This window comes from Taudactylus pleione, unplaced genomic scaffold (assembly GCF_031769625.1).
Source record: "Taudactylus pleione unplaced genomic scaffold, aTauple2 ptg000181l, whole genome shotgun sequence".
Taxonomy (NCBI): domain Eukaryota; kingdom Metazoa; phylum Chordata; class Amphibia; order Anura; family Myobatrachidae; genus Taudactylus; species Taudactylus pleione.
Window position 1 is genome coordinate 2,474,157 of NW_028284583.1, and position 16,888 is coordinate 2,491,044.

A 16,888-nucleotide genomic window follows, 5' to 3' on the forward strand; every position below is an offset into this window, starting at 1 on the left:
ATTGAACTGGAACACACAATTTATTTGCGGTAACTAAAAAGCAAGCTTCTGTGATACAAAAATATGAAGTGGATGATTTCGGTTTCATCAATTTGATGAAGTTACTATGTGCAGAACTAGTGTTTCCATACCAAACTCACAAAGCAACCACAAGCTACCCATAAACAGTAAAGCTGGCCACACACTAGACCAACTTGCATCCAACCAGCCAACTAGTTGATTGGTTGGAATGAAAATTTGGTAACGGATGGGAGTAACTGATTATCAGCAATTTGCTCCTAAATGCCAGAAAACAGATGTAAATGGTCGTTCAGACAAGTTTTTTTAAATGTTTGATCTAGACAATGTTCAAGCAACAGTTTTGGTCCATTTTCCAGTGTTAGGGAGCAAATTGCTGATTGTCATTTGCTTTCATGCCTTACCAGATTTTCATTCCAACCAATCATCTAGTTGGCTGGTTGGACAGATAATCTTTAGATGTGTGGCCAGCTTAAGACCACCATGGCCTTCTCTACTGCCGTGTATGTTGGCCCAAAATGACCATGAACATGGGCCAGGGAAAACATATGAAGTAAGAATGTGAAAGTTAAGCACGAACCTTTGAGAAGCATTTGATTTTGGTTTACACATATATCTGAAATACCCCCTAAAAAAACCACACTAAGCACCTACACAAGCCAATTTCAAATTGATGTATATTTTTTTCCAGAGGCATCAACACACTAGTGTGCAGAACATATCTTGGATATCATCTACTTTAAACTGTAAGGGTTGCATTTATTAAAAGTAGCTTTGACAGCACGTTACTTAACATATTAAAACGGCAACTGCAATAAATGCTAAAGATCAGTTGTTTAGAATTTATTTTTATTGCAGTTTTAAATCCATTGGTCAAAGCAGGTAATGACTGTCTCGTTCGTAAATCTACCCTAAAATCACCTGATGTAAAATCTAATCAGTGAAACAGAAAAAAGCATTTAGGGACAACCCTATGTTTATTGCACAGCAATATCTGATAACTAGCACATGCCGCAGCTCTCAGGACTGGAGCAGTAAATTAATTCAAAAGTTTGGAAGCTATTGAACCATAGGTGAATGTGTCTGATTTATAATGAATTAACACAAAGAATTAAATTCTCCTCGCGGGAAAGTAGCTCAAGGGTAAAGTGCCCAGAACCTATTCAATTAGCCATGACTAGCAGATTTCTGCTTTTTGATATTTGATAGGTTGAGGGCAAGTGAATTTACCCTCACATGCAAGTGAATAGCACAAGGCACTTAACCTGGGAGCGACATCCTCACAAAGAGAATTTAATTTTCCCCAAACTATTTAGGAAGGCAAAAAAGAAATTTACAATATGGTAGGTACTGTATTCACTACATACAAACTGCACTGTAAATTAACATAAGTATACAAATGTGTAGTATTTGTATAAAATAAATGTATAACTTTCCAATAAAGTAAAGTGAAAGTAAACTATTATGCTTTATTTCCCTTTAAAAAAAGCGCAAGCCAAGAATACAACTTGATTCAATATGAGAAAGGCATCCAGTGACAGTAACACAATCATCTTGATAATCTCTCTTCCCGTGAGTTGGTTAGAGATATTTGGTATACTATGTAAAGTTCTAGATAAAGTTAGGTTTTCTACCGTGCGCTCATCTAGACGGATCCGGAGTGGGATTGGGAGCTGCTGTTGCAGATGAGGTCACCACTCTCCTAGATTATAGATATAGATTTATTTGGGCAGCTAGAACCTACCTATGGATTTAGGTCTGTTTGTAAATAGCATAGAACAGAAAATATATTTTTTTAAATAAAAATACGGTTTTAGGGTGAATGAAAATCAATAAAGAATTGCGGTGCTCTTATGTTGCCGCCGTGTCTAGGGCGGATGCCAGATAATGTTGGTACAGAAACAAAGATACAATCCACTACTAATAAATGCGAGGAATCATTAAAAGGGAAAAAATAAATAAATCAACAAACGTGCTCAGAGCATGCAACCAAAGATACCACAAAGGCTTTAGACATTATTTAAATTGTTAGTCTCTCACACAGGCACTACTTCCGAAGTTTGCGGCACATCTTTATTTAATCAAAGTGGTCATGTTCTATTATATTTGTACGTACATCTATATTCTATTAGCACATGTAAAATGCTCATGACCTACAGTGTCATTGACCAAGGCTACCCATTTGTGAAAACAAGGGTTTCATCCTTCTATCCATGTCCTGGTATGATAACTTTGGTAAAAAAAAACCATTTAAAATGGATTATAATCAATGGCCTCTTTCAGTGATTTACCAAATACACATAACATGGGCTCATCAGAGGAATATCAACCTGTTCTATGAATACATTCCCCTACTGTTGTCCAGAGTCTATGAACGCCTGGGCACTCACACACATACTAAAATGATCCTACTGTGTTTCCGCACTTTGGACAGTTCTAGGGCTGGGATCAATTAGCCACAGTTAATTACCGTGGGCTAAATTGATCTGCCGGACCTATTCAATTATAGATTGCAGCAGCCCGCGATCAACCCTGCAGACTGCAGTTAATGGATTTCTGTCCAAGCCTGAGGATGAACGAACGTTTAACCCATAGCTCCTGGAACTTATCCCAGATTCTACGGGTTTACGCGCTTCGAGGATAATTTACTGCGCAAGGAAATAAGGCTGTAATTGAATAGCCCCGAGTGTTAAAGCCCAAAAGCTGGCACCCTTTTCCCGATGCAGTAAATTACCACATCTAATTGAATCCGGCCCAGAGTGTGAAAGTTATTTCTTGTTTTTAGGTTATATGATCAATGGAGTGAAATATACTCTATGTATTATTTGCAAGTGTATTTGTTAAAATCGCAGACACAATGCAGCATCCTTGGTGCTTTGCAGCACAAGATCCCACTCTTTGGGCCGCATTTAATTAGCGGCGAAAAGTCAGATGTCGGACTTTTCGCCGTCATCAACATTTTTGCCTGGGATAAAGTATTGGGCGCGTGCCCGCGTATCCCTGTATTCAATTAGGATTCAGCAAAAACGGGACCTGGCGGAAAGGTAAGTAGCGAAAAGTCCTGTCACTTTTTGGGGAAATCAGCCTGACGCCCCCAAATAGATGGTCTGACATGGGGGATCACTATGGGTACCCCCAAATTGGCCTGCTGAAGATATTTGGAGTTTTTAAACGGTGTCGGCAGGTGCTTTTATGTGTCTTTGAATAAGTGGTGAAGAATAGCATTTAGCAACACTTGTTTTTGAAAACAACTAGTCCCATCAAATTTGGGGTACATGAAAATGGCTGCAAGCATATTTTGAAGTCCCTAAAGTGAACTTTAAAAAGTTTTCAAAAATCTACCTGCCGCAAACCAACCGCATTCTAGAAAACACCTGCCGCATACTTGGGGACCCCCCTCCTGAGTCAATTTCGCTAGTATTTAAGTTTGTTACCCCAAAACAAAACCACTTTTTTTGTGGTGTCCTATGCTAATTTTAAATATATTTTTTTTACACAGATAACTTTTAGGGGACATTCTAAGGGCTGCAGGGTACTTTTTTAAAGTCTGCACCCCAAAATCCCAATTCTGCCCTTTGTTTCGCCACCTATTCTATGGTGAAAACTTATCCCCGTTTTTTGACAGACTTTTCGCACCTGTGAAAAGTCTTTGTAATTGAATATGGGGATAAGTGAAAATGAAGTCATCGTCGAATTATCGCCGATAACAGACTTTTCGCCGCTAACTGAACATGGCCCTTTGTCTGTTACTTGATCACTATCATCTTCCCATTTGTGTCTCAAATCTACAAGATCTTCCAGCATAGCGTGTGGCTGGAGATAAACATATTATTGAAATCAATTTACTAGAAATAATACTGAGAAAAAAAAGTAATATTGAGTGGAGCACTACATAATGAAGGCATATTGTCTCCAAATTATACATTCAAACCATGGTTTAGTTGTAAGTATCTGTAACCCCTATTTGGGATATCAAATTCTACTTTAAATTGTTTGAAAGATTTAACCAAGTTATCCCACACTTATACCAGCCCTCATATTTCCAGATAATATAATATACTATTAATTCTATGTAGGCTCTCCACATCAAGACATGATCCACACAAGTGTGCATCTGCTGTAAATCAGATGATTTCTATTGCTTAGAAAAGAAATGGGGCCATATTCTTTGGTTTCTCACCAGTTAATAGATTTTGAAAATGGGTAAGTAATGACCATATCTGCTAACTCAAGACAATATTTTGAAATTTCTTCTGTTGACATTCTGACCCATTATTTCAAATATTTGAATGATGTGGCCAGATAGCATATTTTCCTCAACTGTTGATTGTTGGTGACAAACGGGGTGGGGACAGAGTAACTCAGAAACTGCAAATCTCCTGAAATTGGCTTGCACAATTAAGTACACACTATAAACATTTACCCAACCATGCTAACGACTAGACCGATCAAACATTCAAATAGCCTGCCTACAAACTACCCAATAATAGTTGTGTTTCAAATGATCCTTTGTACTCTAAATCACCTAGTCGCTAGTGCCTCCGTACACTGTTGGACAATTGTACTTCCAGGCTGAAAAATGTTAATTATAATAATTGGCTGGACTGAATGGACAATACAGGAAGAGAAAGTACAATATTATAGGATAGGTATTAAACTGATACAAACAGTGCTACATAGCACCTCGAAGTGTTTTCCCCAGAAATTTTTTCCAGCCGGGTGGTATAAAGAAGTACCCGGGTGGGGCCTTCACAATAATAAAATGTTTTAAACCCTGACCTTATAATGAATTAAACGTGAATAAAACATTTTATATAATAATTCTCCTCTTGTTAGAGGCCCAGTTGTCTGATTATGAAAAGCTGCAAAGTCTGTTGGATCTGGTACTTTTTATACAGTTGCCAGATACTGGACCTCATTCAGAGTCAGTCGCAAGCGCCGATGCACTCATAACAGAGTCGATGGTTCGGCCTGCGCACGCAGCGGCCACACTGCGCGTGTGCAAGCCCCAGAGCGACAGAGAAACTCTGCTGCTTCGGAGCTCGTTACCAAAGAGGCAGCTGTCGATGTTGATCGACAGCTAGCCCCGTTTGGTAGGCGGGCCGGGGGGTGGTTTCCAAAATGGAGGTGTTCCTTTCCGAACGTCTACCGTTTTGTGGGTGGCCGCACTGACATCAGTTTGTCAGTGGGGAGCTTCCTGCTCCATTGAGCAGAAAGCTCCCTGGGGCTTACGAGTGCCCAGACCCAACCCTAGGGTCTGGTCGTAAGCCCCGATGGTCGCGATGGTGATCACCATCGCGACCATCAACCTGGTCGGTCGTTAATCTATGGGTGGTAACCACAGCTTAACGATCGACAAGGAGGCAGTCGTTCAGGATGCAAGCGGACGCCCTGATTCAGGGCGACCGGTTGCAACTAACGACCGCCTCTGAATGAGGTCCACTGTCCCCACTTGCAGGCTCCCAAAGTGCCGGGTGGTGCACCCACAAAAAACAGCCTGGGGAGAACACTGCCTTCCCTTACCAATCCAGCCCGACAGGTCTCAGACTGCTCCCCCACTGGCTCTCAGTCAAAAGTGCCCATTATGCATTTCCCCCTGTAGTTTTGTTTTGCCCATATGCAGTGGCCCCCAGACTGGCCCCATATGCAGTGGCCCCCAGACTGGCCCCATATGCAGTGCCCCCAGACTGGCCCCTTAAGCAGTGCCCCCAGACTGGCCCCTTAAGCAGTGCCCGCAGACTGGTCCCAGCCCCAGCCCAGAACTTACCTGCACATGCACAGGGGCGGCGCTCCCACTCCCTCGCTCGCTCTGACTGGGTCTAGCAGGCGCGCAGGGTAGGCTCTTCACGTTGCGGGTGACCCTTCACTGGGAATGCTTGCCTCTGAAGCGATCGGAGGCTTCTTTAGCCTTCGGTCGCTTCAGAGGCCAGCGTTCCACACCAGGTGGCAGAGGGTGACCAGGAATGCGGCGGGGGGGGGGGGGGGGGGGGGGCATTGCCGGGCGGTGGGCTGTTCCTGCTGGGCGATGCACCCGCAGAAAACAGCCTGGGGAGAACACTGCCCTGTATTTTGTTTAGAGTTTGAAAGGATTGTAAAAATTACTACCTATGACAGGGGTTCCCAAACACGGCCCTCAAGGCACCCTAACAGTTCAGGTTTCAAGGATAGCTATGCTTGTGCATAGATGGTATAATCAAACTGACTTAGGTACTAATTAAGTCACCTGTGCTTAAGTATGTCTATCCTGAAAACTTGGACTGCTAGGGTTCATCGAGGACAGAGTTTGGGAACCACTGATATATGACATGGTTTTAAAAAAAAATTACCAAGAGCATATATGATAGTTTCTTTAGAAGTGGAAATAAAAACATTTATTTTTAAAACACAATATACTGGTTTCTCTATTTATTTATTTTTTATATTAGAACATTTTTCAATCCTGGTGTGAAGGGGGATGCTACAGATGCCTGGTTAAGCATATGACAGCAATACTTGCGCACAGGTGTCTGTACTCACATGGGGGTGGAGTTGGCAAACTTTCACAGGCCACCCTAAATGGAGAAGTCAAGTCAAGGGGGTGCTACAGGTGCCTAATGAAGCAAATGGCAGGGATACTTGAACACAGGTGAAGAGGAGGGGGATGCTTCAGGTTACAGGTGAAGCTAATGACAGCAATACCTGGGCACATTTAAGTGCATGCACCTGGGATGATGTAGATGGCACAGGGTTATCACTCCTGCCACCTGCAAGCGATACACTTTTCATGCCTTGGATCTACACATGCCAGCATGCCCTGCCACGGGTACATGCTGCTGTGAAAGGCATGCTAAGATGGAATGGGTATGTTATGCCGGCTGTCGGGATGCCTCCTGTCACCAACAGCGGCATCCCGATGATTGGTATCCTAAAAGGAGTCGGGTAAGTATACTTATGCTACCCATCCACTAGAAGACAGGCAAAAGACTGCACGATTACAACATTGTAATCATGCAGTCTTTTGTCAGTCTGATGTGCCTACCCTGAACATGCAGTCTATCAGTGTAGGAACATCAATCATCTGCCAACATGCTCAACCCGACATTGTCAGGTTGTCTAGCATGTTTGCCCGATGATAGATGTCTAAAACGACCAGCGGGAGCGTGCATCGCTGGTCGTTTTAGACATTTTAGTGAACAATTTGCAAACGATTAATGAACGATTGAAGATAACGTTAACATTCAATCGCTCAATGTAATCGCCTAGTGGATGGGCAGCTTTACCCTCCTCTTTCTTGTAGCCTAACCCTCCCCACACCGGATCCTAATCCTCCAAGTTAGTGCCTAAACCTGACCCTTTCCCCTTCGTGCCCAACCATAGAAGTGGTGCCTAAGCCTAACCCACCCCACTAATGGTGCCTAACCATAGCCCTCCCTCCCCAAAACCTAACACCGCTACGCTCCCCACACCTAACTATCCCCCGCCATAGCCAGCGCAGCTGACGCTAAGGGCACCCCGGACTTTCCCCATTCGTGCTGGTGTCCTTCGGCATCGGGATTAAGATAGGAGTCAGTGTTTCCACGCCTATCTTAAGTCACTTTTTGGGATTTCCCTGTCAGTATTGAGACCGGCAGCCGCGTTACTACATCCGGCTAAAATGTGTAGTTCCATTGCAAATGGGGTGCCGCACACTACAATCCCCTGCACTACTTACATAACGTTCGTTCGTCTGATGACAAGCTTAGGGAAGTCATGTCATAGCGAATTTAAATATTAATGCCCATAAGCAAGGCAGAGGCACATTGCACTTTTTGAATACCAAAACAACAGGACAGAGACAGCGTGTGCAACACACACTATATCGGGAGCCGATCCAACAAGTTTCAAACTGACCGTTGGGCTCTGGTACTGCATACAAACACAATTATCGGGCTGAGCTGACCGATATATAGCCATATCGGGCCTGAGAATCACATATTGTTCAGCCAGCTTCAGAGGTTACAGAGAATGGTACACAAAAACAAAACATATCCAATGAGCAGTAGTTCTGTGTGCAAAAATGCTTTGTTAATGAGAAAGGTCAGAGGACAACCGACACATTGGTGCAAGCTGATAGAGAGGAACTCAAATAAACGTGCGTTAGAAACATTACATGCACAAGAACATCTCTGAATGCACTGCATATAGAATGTGGATATGATAAAGCTTCATAATATAATATTGGATTCCACTTGTGGTCTCAATACTTTAAGAGTAAGCCACAGTGGACATTAGATTAAAACTGGACAGTTGGAGATTGGAAAAACATTGCCTGATCCGTTGAATGTATTTCTGCTGCAGCATGCAATTGGTTGTTGCAGAAATTGGCGCAAACATGAATCAATGGATCCATCCTGCCTTGTGTCAACGTTTCAGTATTTGGTGGAGGTGGTGTAATGCCGTGAGGAATATTTTCTTAAACTGTGTACACACTAGCTCGATGGGGCCGACCTGACGATTGGTAAATGTATACACACTTACCAATTAGTCTGCTCGATGTGCCGGGCTTAATAGCTCAAATGGGCGGGCATTTAAATCACCCGTCCAGTTTAGCTGTCTATCACCGCCAGGTCCCCGCAGTATGTATACGGACGATCAGCGGGTCAACCATACACAACAGCAGATGACCGGCAATCTGCTGTGCTGCACAGCAGATCGGATATGTCTGTGAATAACGTCGTTCATAGATATAACTGCTGTACACACCCGGCGATGCACTGTAGATATATCGCCTGTTCCATTGATATATACATCAGTGTGTACCCAACTTAAGGACATATTAGAGCACTTTTCAAGCTGTTCGGGGGCAAAGTACTAGAAAGGTGTGCCAATTAAGTATAGATTGATTCCGGATGGGAGGCTGCAACTTTACAACCCCACTTTGTTTCTTAAACTGTTACAATGTAGCAAATAGCTATGGAAACATAACTGAAAGCACTTACTTCAAAGAACATCCATTATCAATGGGTAATTTTTTATTAAACATCAGCTGCATTAGAATTAACCATATTTAAATCTACTCAGTTATCTTTGAATGATCAACAGAAAAATTTAATTTATCATGTATCCATACGCAGTTTTATGAATTCATTCTTTGCAGTGGATATTTAAGGATACGATTTTGTGACTGCTGTTCATTATATCTTTTTTAGACTACTAGGCTTAATGCCTTTTAAAATTGTCAGTTATTGAGGAATTATTAATACTGCTATTCTTTTTAACTTATATGATGGATTGTTCCTATTATCTATGTATTGATTTAGCTATTTTACCAGTTGGAAGTATATATATTACACTATTTCCACTTAGCACATTTATATCCTACTAGCTGAAGTACCCAGCGTTGTCCGGGTTTAAATCTGTGAAGTTTTCATACAAATCCATCCAGTGGAAGGCTCAGAACAGGCTCCCAGAGTACACCAACGGAAGGTCAGGAAGGGACCCCCCTAAAAACCTGGCCAGGATCCAACTGGACCACATCGCCTTGGTTTCATCTGAATCGGTGCAGGGGTGTCCGAATGCATAAAAAGACATACAGACAGACCAATGAATTTTATATATGATTAATTTATGAATTTCATATCACTCTAATTCATAAGTGATCTTAGAAATTAGTCACTATTACACAAAAAAAAGCTACCCAAACACAAAGTAATAGAACTGTTTCTTGTTTGTGTGTACATATGTATCAACAGATTAGGGATGGGGAATGGGAATAAACTTTAGGTTTCTAAAGAAATTTTGGAGCATGTCTAAATTGGGGAAAAACTTGAGAAAAACTTTATTTAGCAGTATGTATAGTTGTGAGTACTATAACGAGCAAGGGAATACAATTATATTATGCTCTCAAAGCTCATGTCATATTGCAACATCAGATCTTTCTGCTATACAAGACTGTTGTAGACACACTAGAAGCTATATTTACTAAGGAGCGAGTTTTCAAAATCGATGCTTTTCAGCTGCATGATTTGAAAGGGCAAAAATATTACAATGCAAAACGCTTAATAAATATACTCCAAATGCTGGGCATACACTCTACAATTATCTGTCAGATATCTGTCAAATCTGTCTGGTGGGAAGGAAAATCTAGTGTTTGGGAGCAAATTTCTATTGTTATTTGCAATACCAGATTTTCATTCCAACCAGCCAGATTGGACAGATATCTGACAGATAATTGCATAGTGTATGCCCAGCATAAGGAATCTGTACACAGTAAAGCCAGGTACACATCAGGCGATATATTGGACAATACAGCTTTCAGATGCGTATTGGAACAATGCATCATTCATATCGCTCAGTGTGTACCCTCAATTGCGCGTGCACAAGCGCAACTTATTTGGGTTGTACATCTTTGAAATAAGTTCCTCACGAAGGGATTCAATTCAGCGGGAGTTAAATAGCACCGTGAGGGAGCTCACAGAGCTATTCAATTTAGCGAGAGGTTTATTCCAACGGTAGGTAGTTAAATCGGAGAAAGACTGTTTTCGTGACTTAACCTAGGCTGTTAGCTTTGCGCTAAGCCGGAAAACAGCCTAGCGGCCGGCACTTTAGTCGGATTTCTAATCGCACCCTCAGGAGGCTGTGAGAAGAAATCATTAGTCGGACTCAACAGCGCTCTGAATTGATTAGCTCCTGGAGCTCCCCAAGAGAAAAAATAAAAAATCTGGTGAATTTACAGTGCCTAGGAAAAGTATTCACACCCCTTTGCATTTTTCATGTTTCGTTGCCTCACAACCTGGAATTAAAATGGATCGTTTGAAGGTGTGCATCATTTCATTCACAGAACATGCCTACAACTGTGAAGTTGTGTTTTTTTTATATTGTGAATCAAACAACATTTAGGACAACATAACAGAAAACTTCAGCGTGTACAACTATTCACCCCCCTAAAGTCAGTACTTTGTCAAGCCACCTTTTGCGCCAATTACAGCTGCAAGTCGCTTTGGATAAGTCTATGAGCTTGCCACATCTTGCCCCTGGGATTTTTGCCCATTCCTCAAGGCAAAACTGTTCCAGCTCCTTCATGTTGGATGGTTTCCACTTGTGAACAGCAATCTTCAAGTCGACCACAGATTGAGATCTGGGCTTTGACTAGGCCATTCCAACACATTTAAATGTTTCCCGTTAAACCACTCAAGTGTTGCTTTAGCACTATGCTTCAGGTCATTGTCCTGCTGGAAGATGAACCTCCGGCCCAGTCTCAAATCACAGGCAGACAAACAGGTTTTGCTCAAGAATATCCCTGTATTGAGCACCATCCATCTTTACCTCGACTCGAATCAGTTTCCCAGTCCCTGCTGCTGAAAAACATCCCCACAGCATGATGCAACCACCACCATGTTTCACTGTGGGGATGTGTTCTTGGGGTGATGGGATGAGTTGGGTTTGCATCAAACAGTGTTTTCCTTCGTGGACATTTAGTCCCATCTGACGAGAGCACCTTCCTCCATACATCTGGGGAGTCGCCCACATGCCTTTTGGCAAACTCAATTCATGTCTTCTTTTTTTATCACTAAGTAAAGGCTTTTTTTCTGGCCACTCTTCCATAAAGCCCAGCTCTATTGAGTGTACGGCTGATTGTAGTCACATGCACAGATACACCAGTCTCTGCTGTGGAACTCTGCAGCTACTTCAGGGTTAATTTGGTGTCTGTGCTGGCTCTCTGATTAATGCCCTCCTTGCCCGGTCTGTGAGTTTTGGTGGGCGGCCCTCTCTTGGCAGGTTTGTTGTGGTACCATGTTCTTTCCATTTGATGATGATGGATTTGAAAGTGCTGCGGGGGATCATCAAAGATTTGGATATTTTTTTATAACCCAAACCAGAATTGTACTTCTCAACAACTTTGTCCCTGACTTGTTGGAGAGCTCCTTGGTCTTCATGGTGTGATGCCTCTTGCTTAGTGGTGTTGCAGCCTCTGGGGCCTTTCAGAAAAGGTGTGTTTATACTGACATATCATGTGACACTTATATTTCACACAGGTGGACTTCATTTCACAAATTATGTGACTTCTGAAGGTAATTGGTTGCACCAGAACTTTTGGGGGGCTTCATAGCAAAGGGGGTGATTACATATGCACATGCCAATTTTCACCATTTTATTTATAAAGATTCTTTTTTATATATATTTCTCACATTTCACTTCACCAAATTAGACTATTTTGTGCAGATCCATCACATAAAATTCAGATTAAAAAAATAAATACATTAAAGGTTGTAATGTAACAAAAAAGGTAAAAAGCCAAGGGGGTTGAACACTTTAGCAAAGCACTGTATGAACAGAGCACACTGTAGCTGCTCTAGATAACTGCTCTGCGCAAACTCCATGCCATGCACAACGTTTTAATCGAGCAAATGGAATGAGCAAAGATCCTAGCTAGGATAGTTTGTTCAGCCCCCTCATATGCCTGCCGAGTTGTGGCTCTAAACAACCTGGCTATGGTCTGCTTAGATGCTGGCCAACTTCGTTCTTCGCGTCATCTTATATATTAAATTCATTGGCGTTTGTTTACTTGTGTGTTTGTTTGGTTTGCATTCTGACACCCCTGTGCACCGAATGGGATGTAACCATGGCGAGGTGGTCCAGTTGGATCCTGGCCAGGTATTAGGGGGTTAGGGTCCTGGTTTGACCTCCTGTTGTTATACTCTGGGCAGAACTTTGACCCGGGGAACATGTTTCTGAGCCTTCCACTGGATGTATTTGGATGAAAGCGTCAGAGTGGTGGCAATTGGATCCCAAAAGACATACTACTGGGTTGAGGTCCCAGTCGGACCTCCCGTTGGTGTACGCTGGGCAGAACTTTGACCTGAGGAGCCTGTTTTGGGCCTTCCTCTGGATGGATTTGGACAACATCACACAAAACTTAACTTGAAGATTAAAACCCAGGCAATGTCGGGTATTTCAGCTAGTAAAGAAAAGGTAAAACGTTTTTCTTATGCTGGTTGCCCTCTTCAGATAAATATTTTGTACTCTTACAATGACCCTTATCCATTGTTTTGCATGATTTAATAAAAGATGGTATTACAGTTTCCTGTTTAAGATGAAATGTCGACACTACTTAGATTGAAAAGGCGGCAGTTTACATAATACTTGGATAATACTATCTTCGTGAATAATCAGAAATGGAGGTCTACAAGAGACCGCTCCTAATTCTGAATTCTTCCAGCTGATAATATGGCTAAAAGATAAAAAAAAATACTTCCAAGTTAGCTACTTCAAGTCCACCTCCTGCAAAGGTTCACAGTATCATAATTGAAGTGAATTGTAGACAGCATAGGATGCTTACATCCAACTCAAGGCCCCTGCATGACAGATAGAAACAACGAATCCTTGGCATGGAAAGAGAGGAAGAACCACCCTCCTCCTTCTTAAACCATGCAACATAATGCTTCCAGACTGATAATTGTATGAAGTTACTTTCTTTCTGACATAAATCATAGTCTGAGCTACTGAATGCGAAAAACCCTATTTTTTCTAAGATCCTGGCTTCAAGAGCCATGCCATTAAATGTAACCAATGGATGTCCTGACAAACAATCAGCCCCTGAGACAACAGGTCCTGTCAAAGTGGAAGTCCCCCGGGGAAATACCCGAAGGACTTCCACATCAGTCAGTCCGGTGAGATGAGCTTACTGCCATATTTAGTTACAAACTGTCCTTGCCCAGTCTGGTGCCATTATTATTATTAGACTTTTTTCCTTTTCTTATATTCCCGAGAACTCAAGTAAGCAAGGGTATCAGTGGAAAAAAGTAAGTCAGAAAAAAATTACAAGGGACAACCGAAGCATCTAATAGACAGGATAATGGATTCCTTATTCTGCTACAAAACTTGCCCGTCTTATTGAGAAACCTAGGCGCCATTAAGTCCATCTCTGGCTGACCCTACCTCTTAACCAGAAATCTAAAGACTTCTGGATACAGAGACCATTCCCCTGAAAGAATGGACTGGTGACTCAAAGACTGCCTTCCAATTCTCTATTCCTGAAATACAGAATGCGGACATCACAGGAACATAAACCTCTGCCCCTACAGCACCTGGTACTCTCTGGTGGCGCTAACCTAGTGCTCACCTACTCTTTTAGCACTTAACTTAAACCTAAAGCTGGGTACACACTAGACGATGTGTCGCCTGATCCTGCGGATCGGGCCGACGTATCGTCCACAATGGCCAGTGTGTACCCACTAGGTCGCTGACGATGAATGTAGGTCCAACGGGCGACATAGTAAGCAGGGGTCATGCTGCCGAATGCAGCATAGCCCCTGCAGTCGTTCTGTCCCTGACGGCATCGGCAAACTGCCGATGATGTACACATTAAGCTTGTGTGTTAACAGTGTATGTAATGGACACAGGAGGAGTTTTTCTCTCCAGCCTGTATGGGGCTTTTTTGGGATGTCAAAAGTCCTTTCCTGTGAACCTATTTATGTAAATGAGCTGTGACAATCACAAAAAGGACTGCTAGATGAAGAATTTCTGCTCAGACAATTATACACATTATAGAGAATGCTATAAGTAAAAAGCTGTATTTTATTAACTAAAATGGATTTGTTTTGGGTGGAATTACATTTATATCATGAGACCCACTATAAGGAGTATTGCAAACCATTTTGAGGTCAAAATCGGTTAGTGTGAATCCTGGATTAAGATTCTAAAACCCCTCATAGGCAGTTTCAGAACATCTCATATATAATTATTTCACACATTGCATGAAGAGAACAAAACAAAAACAATTGAATAAAGTATTTACTAACGTTCACAAATGTTATTCTCTTTTGTTTTTGGGGGGTGGCCAACCCTCTTTCTGTTCAATTCCAACTGTATTAACCAGTGCTCACCAATATGCATAATGTTATCTAACAGTGTATGGACATTTATGTATGTATGTATGTATGTCAATAATATGACAATGAACAATAACAATAATCCTGCTATATCAAAATGACAAACTTCAAACATCTTTAGCCAGTTCTGTGTTATGCTGGGTACACACTGGGCGATATATCGGCCAGTCAATCGATCATAACCTCTATATGTCTGTGAACGACATCATTCACAGACATATCGCGTTGTCTGTACAGCACAGCCCATGGCTGATATATCTGCAAATCTGGCTGTGTGCCCGGGCGGTCTACCAACCACCCGTACACTTGCTGCAGCGACAGACGTCACAACTGGGTAGGCAAATTCAAATGCCCACCCAGCTGTGACATCAAAACAACACGTTGAGCAGCCAATCGGCAAAAGTATATTTACCTGAATCGGCTGGCGCAACAGCCAGTCAGCCATCACGTGGACCTAGTGTGTACCCAGCTTAAGAATGTTCCTTAATTCTTCTTTCTGATGTTCATTGAAAGGCAGTGATATAATCAATCAGGTGATACAACAACAACGACAGTGTTAAAGTTAACAAAACAAACACAGATGCAAGAGGAAAGAAAAAAAAAAAATCACAAACTACAAAATTCAGAGGGGAATACATAAAATGTGATGTGAATCCTTCCTTTAGTATTTGAATTAATGGTACCACACTTTTCCATGTAGTCATTCTGTACACCAAACAACTTGCTCAGTGAACAAGGTGCCCAAACACATGGCTGGCCAGGATGCACCAATGAAGTTGTTCAGACATCCTACCAAGTAGATATGTGTGTATGCATTCATTTCACCTAATAAATATATAGGCTAGATATTCAAGATACTTATGAATATAAAGAACAATGAGGCAGATGTATCAAGAGGTGAAAAGACTGGAGAAGTAGACCAGTGGAGAAGTTGCTCATGGCAATCAATCAGTTACTACCTATCATTTTATAGAATGTACTTAATAAATGCTACCTAAATGCTGATTGCTTGCTATGGGCATCTTCTCCTCTCTTTTCTTCGCTTGATACATCTGGCCCAATATTAGCTAAATATGAAGGAAGTATAAAACAATCCATGAGGACTACTTACAGCTACTTTGTAAATAATATATTTCCGGCATTAGAGGTTTCCAGGGATTAGTAGATGTCCAGAAGGTGCAGGTAACCGAAGCAACGAGTTGTAAGAGACAGGAACATGTAAGGAAAGGGAGGGAAGAAAAACAAAGTTAGTTATGTGTCCACTGTTTCCACAAATCATGTCAATCAATAATGTACAACAATATCTTTATAGTATAAGCGGGACTGTTTAGAATAACTAAACCATTTGCTATGATCACAGCTCTCTTTACAATGGCACAGTGCATCATGAGGAAATAGTTTTTGATTAATAGTGTCAATAACATGAGAAATATTAAGATATATCTGCATTCATTTCTAAATGTAGAGCTGGTCTCTATAGCCAATGTTTCTGCCTGTAAAGCCAGAAACATCGGGTTTCTGAAGCATGCATGTCCATTGTTCAAACCGCATCTGAGGGATCCAACCACATTCTAAAAAGACATTTGGTTCAACACTTGTGCCTTGTACTAGTCAACCAATTGTCTTTACTAAGAAGGGAGAACTCAGAAGCAGAGGATGTCGTAGGATCAGATACTAAGCAGAAATCTGATCTATATGATCTCCCGTATTACAATAGTCAAAACTTTATTTTGGGGCATATTCAATTGGGGATGAGAAGAGCAAAAATCCCACACCTGGCAGGTTATTCATGTAGTTGCAAGATTTTTGCTATTCAATTAGGTGAATAGTTTTTTGAGCGTCAGGAGGTTGTTTTTTTTGAGCAACTCCAGAGCAAGTCTGATTTTTCCTAAAATCGTTAATTTTAGGAAAAATCAGTGGGACTTGCTCTGGGACCCCGGCAGCACCCCCCCTGAGGACTAATTAAGCAAGTGGAAGTTTATAATTAGCTTAATTAGTCCTTAATTACTTACCTTCTGCAG

General features: G+C 41.8%; 1 protein-coding gene across 3 annotated transcripts in view; it reads right to left on the reverse strand.

Annotated features, from left to right (window-relative positions):
- SEPTIN7 (septin 7) overlaps positions 1–16,057 on the reverse strand; it is a 138,965-nt gene extending 122,908 nt beyond the window's left edge. For 2 of the 3 annotated variants that reach the window (XM_088476034.1, XM_088476033.1), the window contains exon 1: positions 15,280–15,349. In XM_088476034.1, coding sequence (XP_088332160.1) covers positions 15,280–15,312 — 33 coding nt within the window. In that variant the 5' untranslated portion in view covers positions 15,313–15,349. Of the gene's footprint in view, positions 1–15,279; positions 15,350–15,978 lie in introns of those variants that run through there. The other variant, XM_088476035.1, reaches the window with a different exon arrangement.
- Positions 16,058–16,888: the final 831 nt, after the last annotated feature.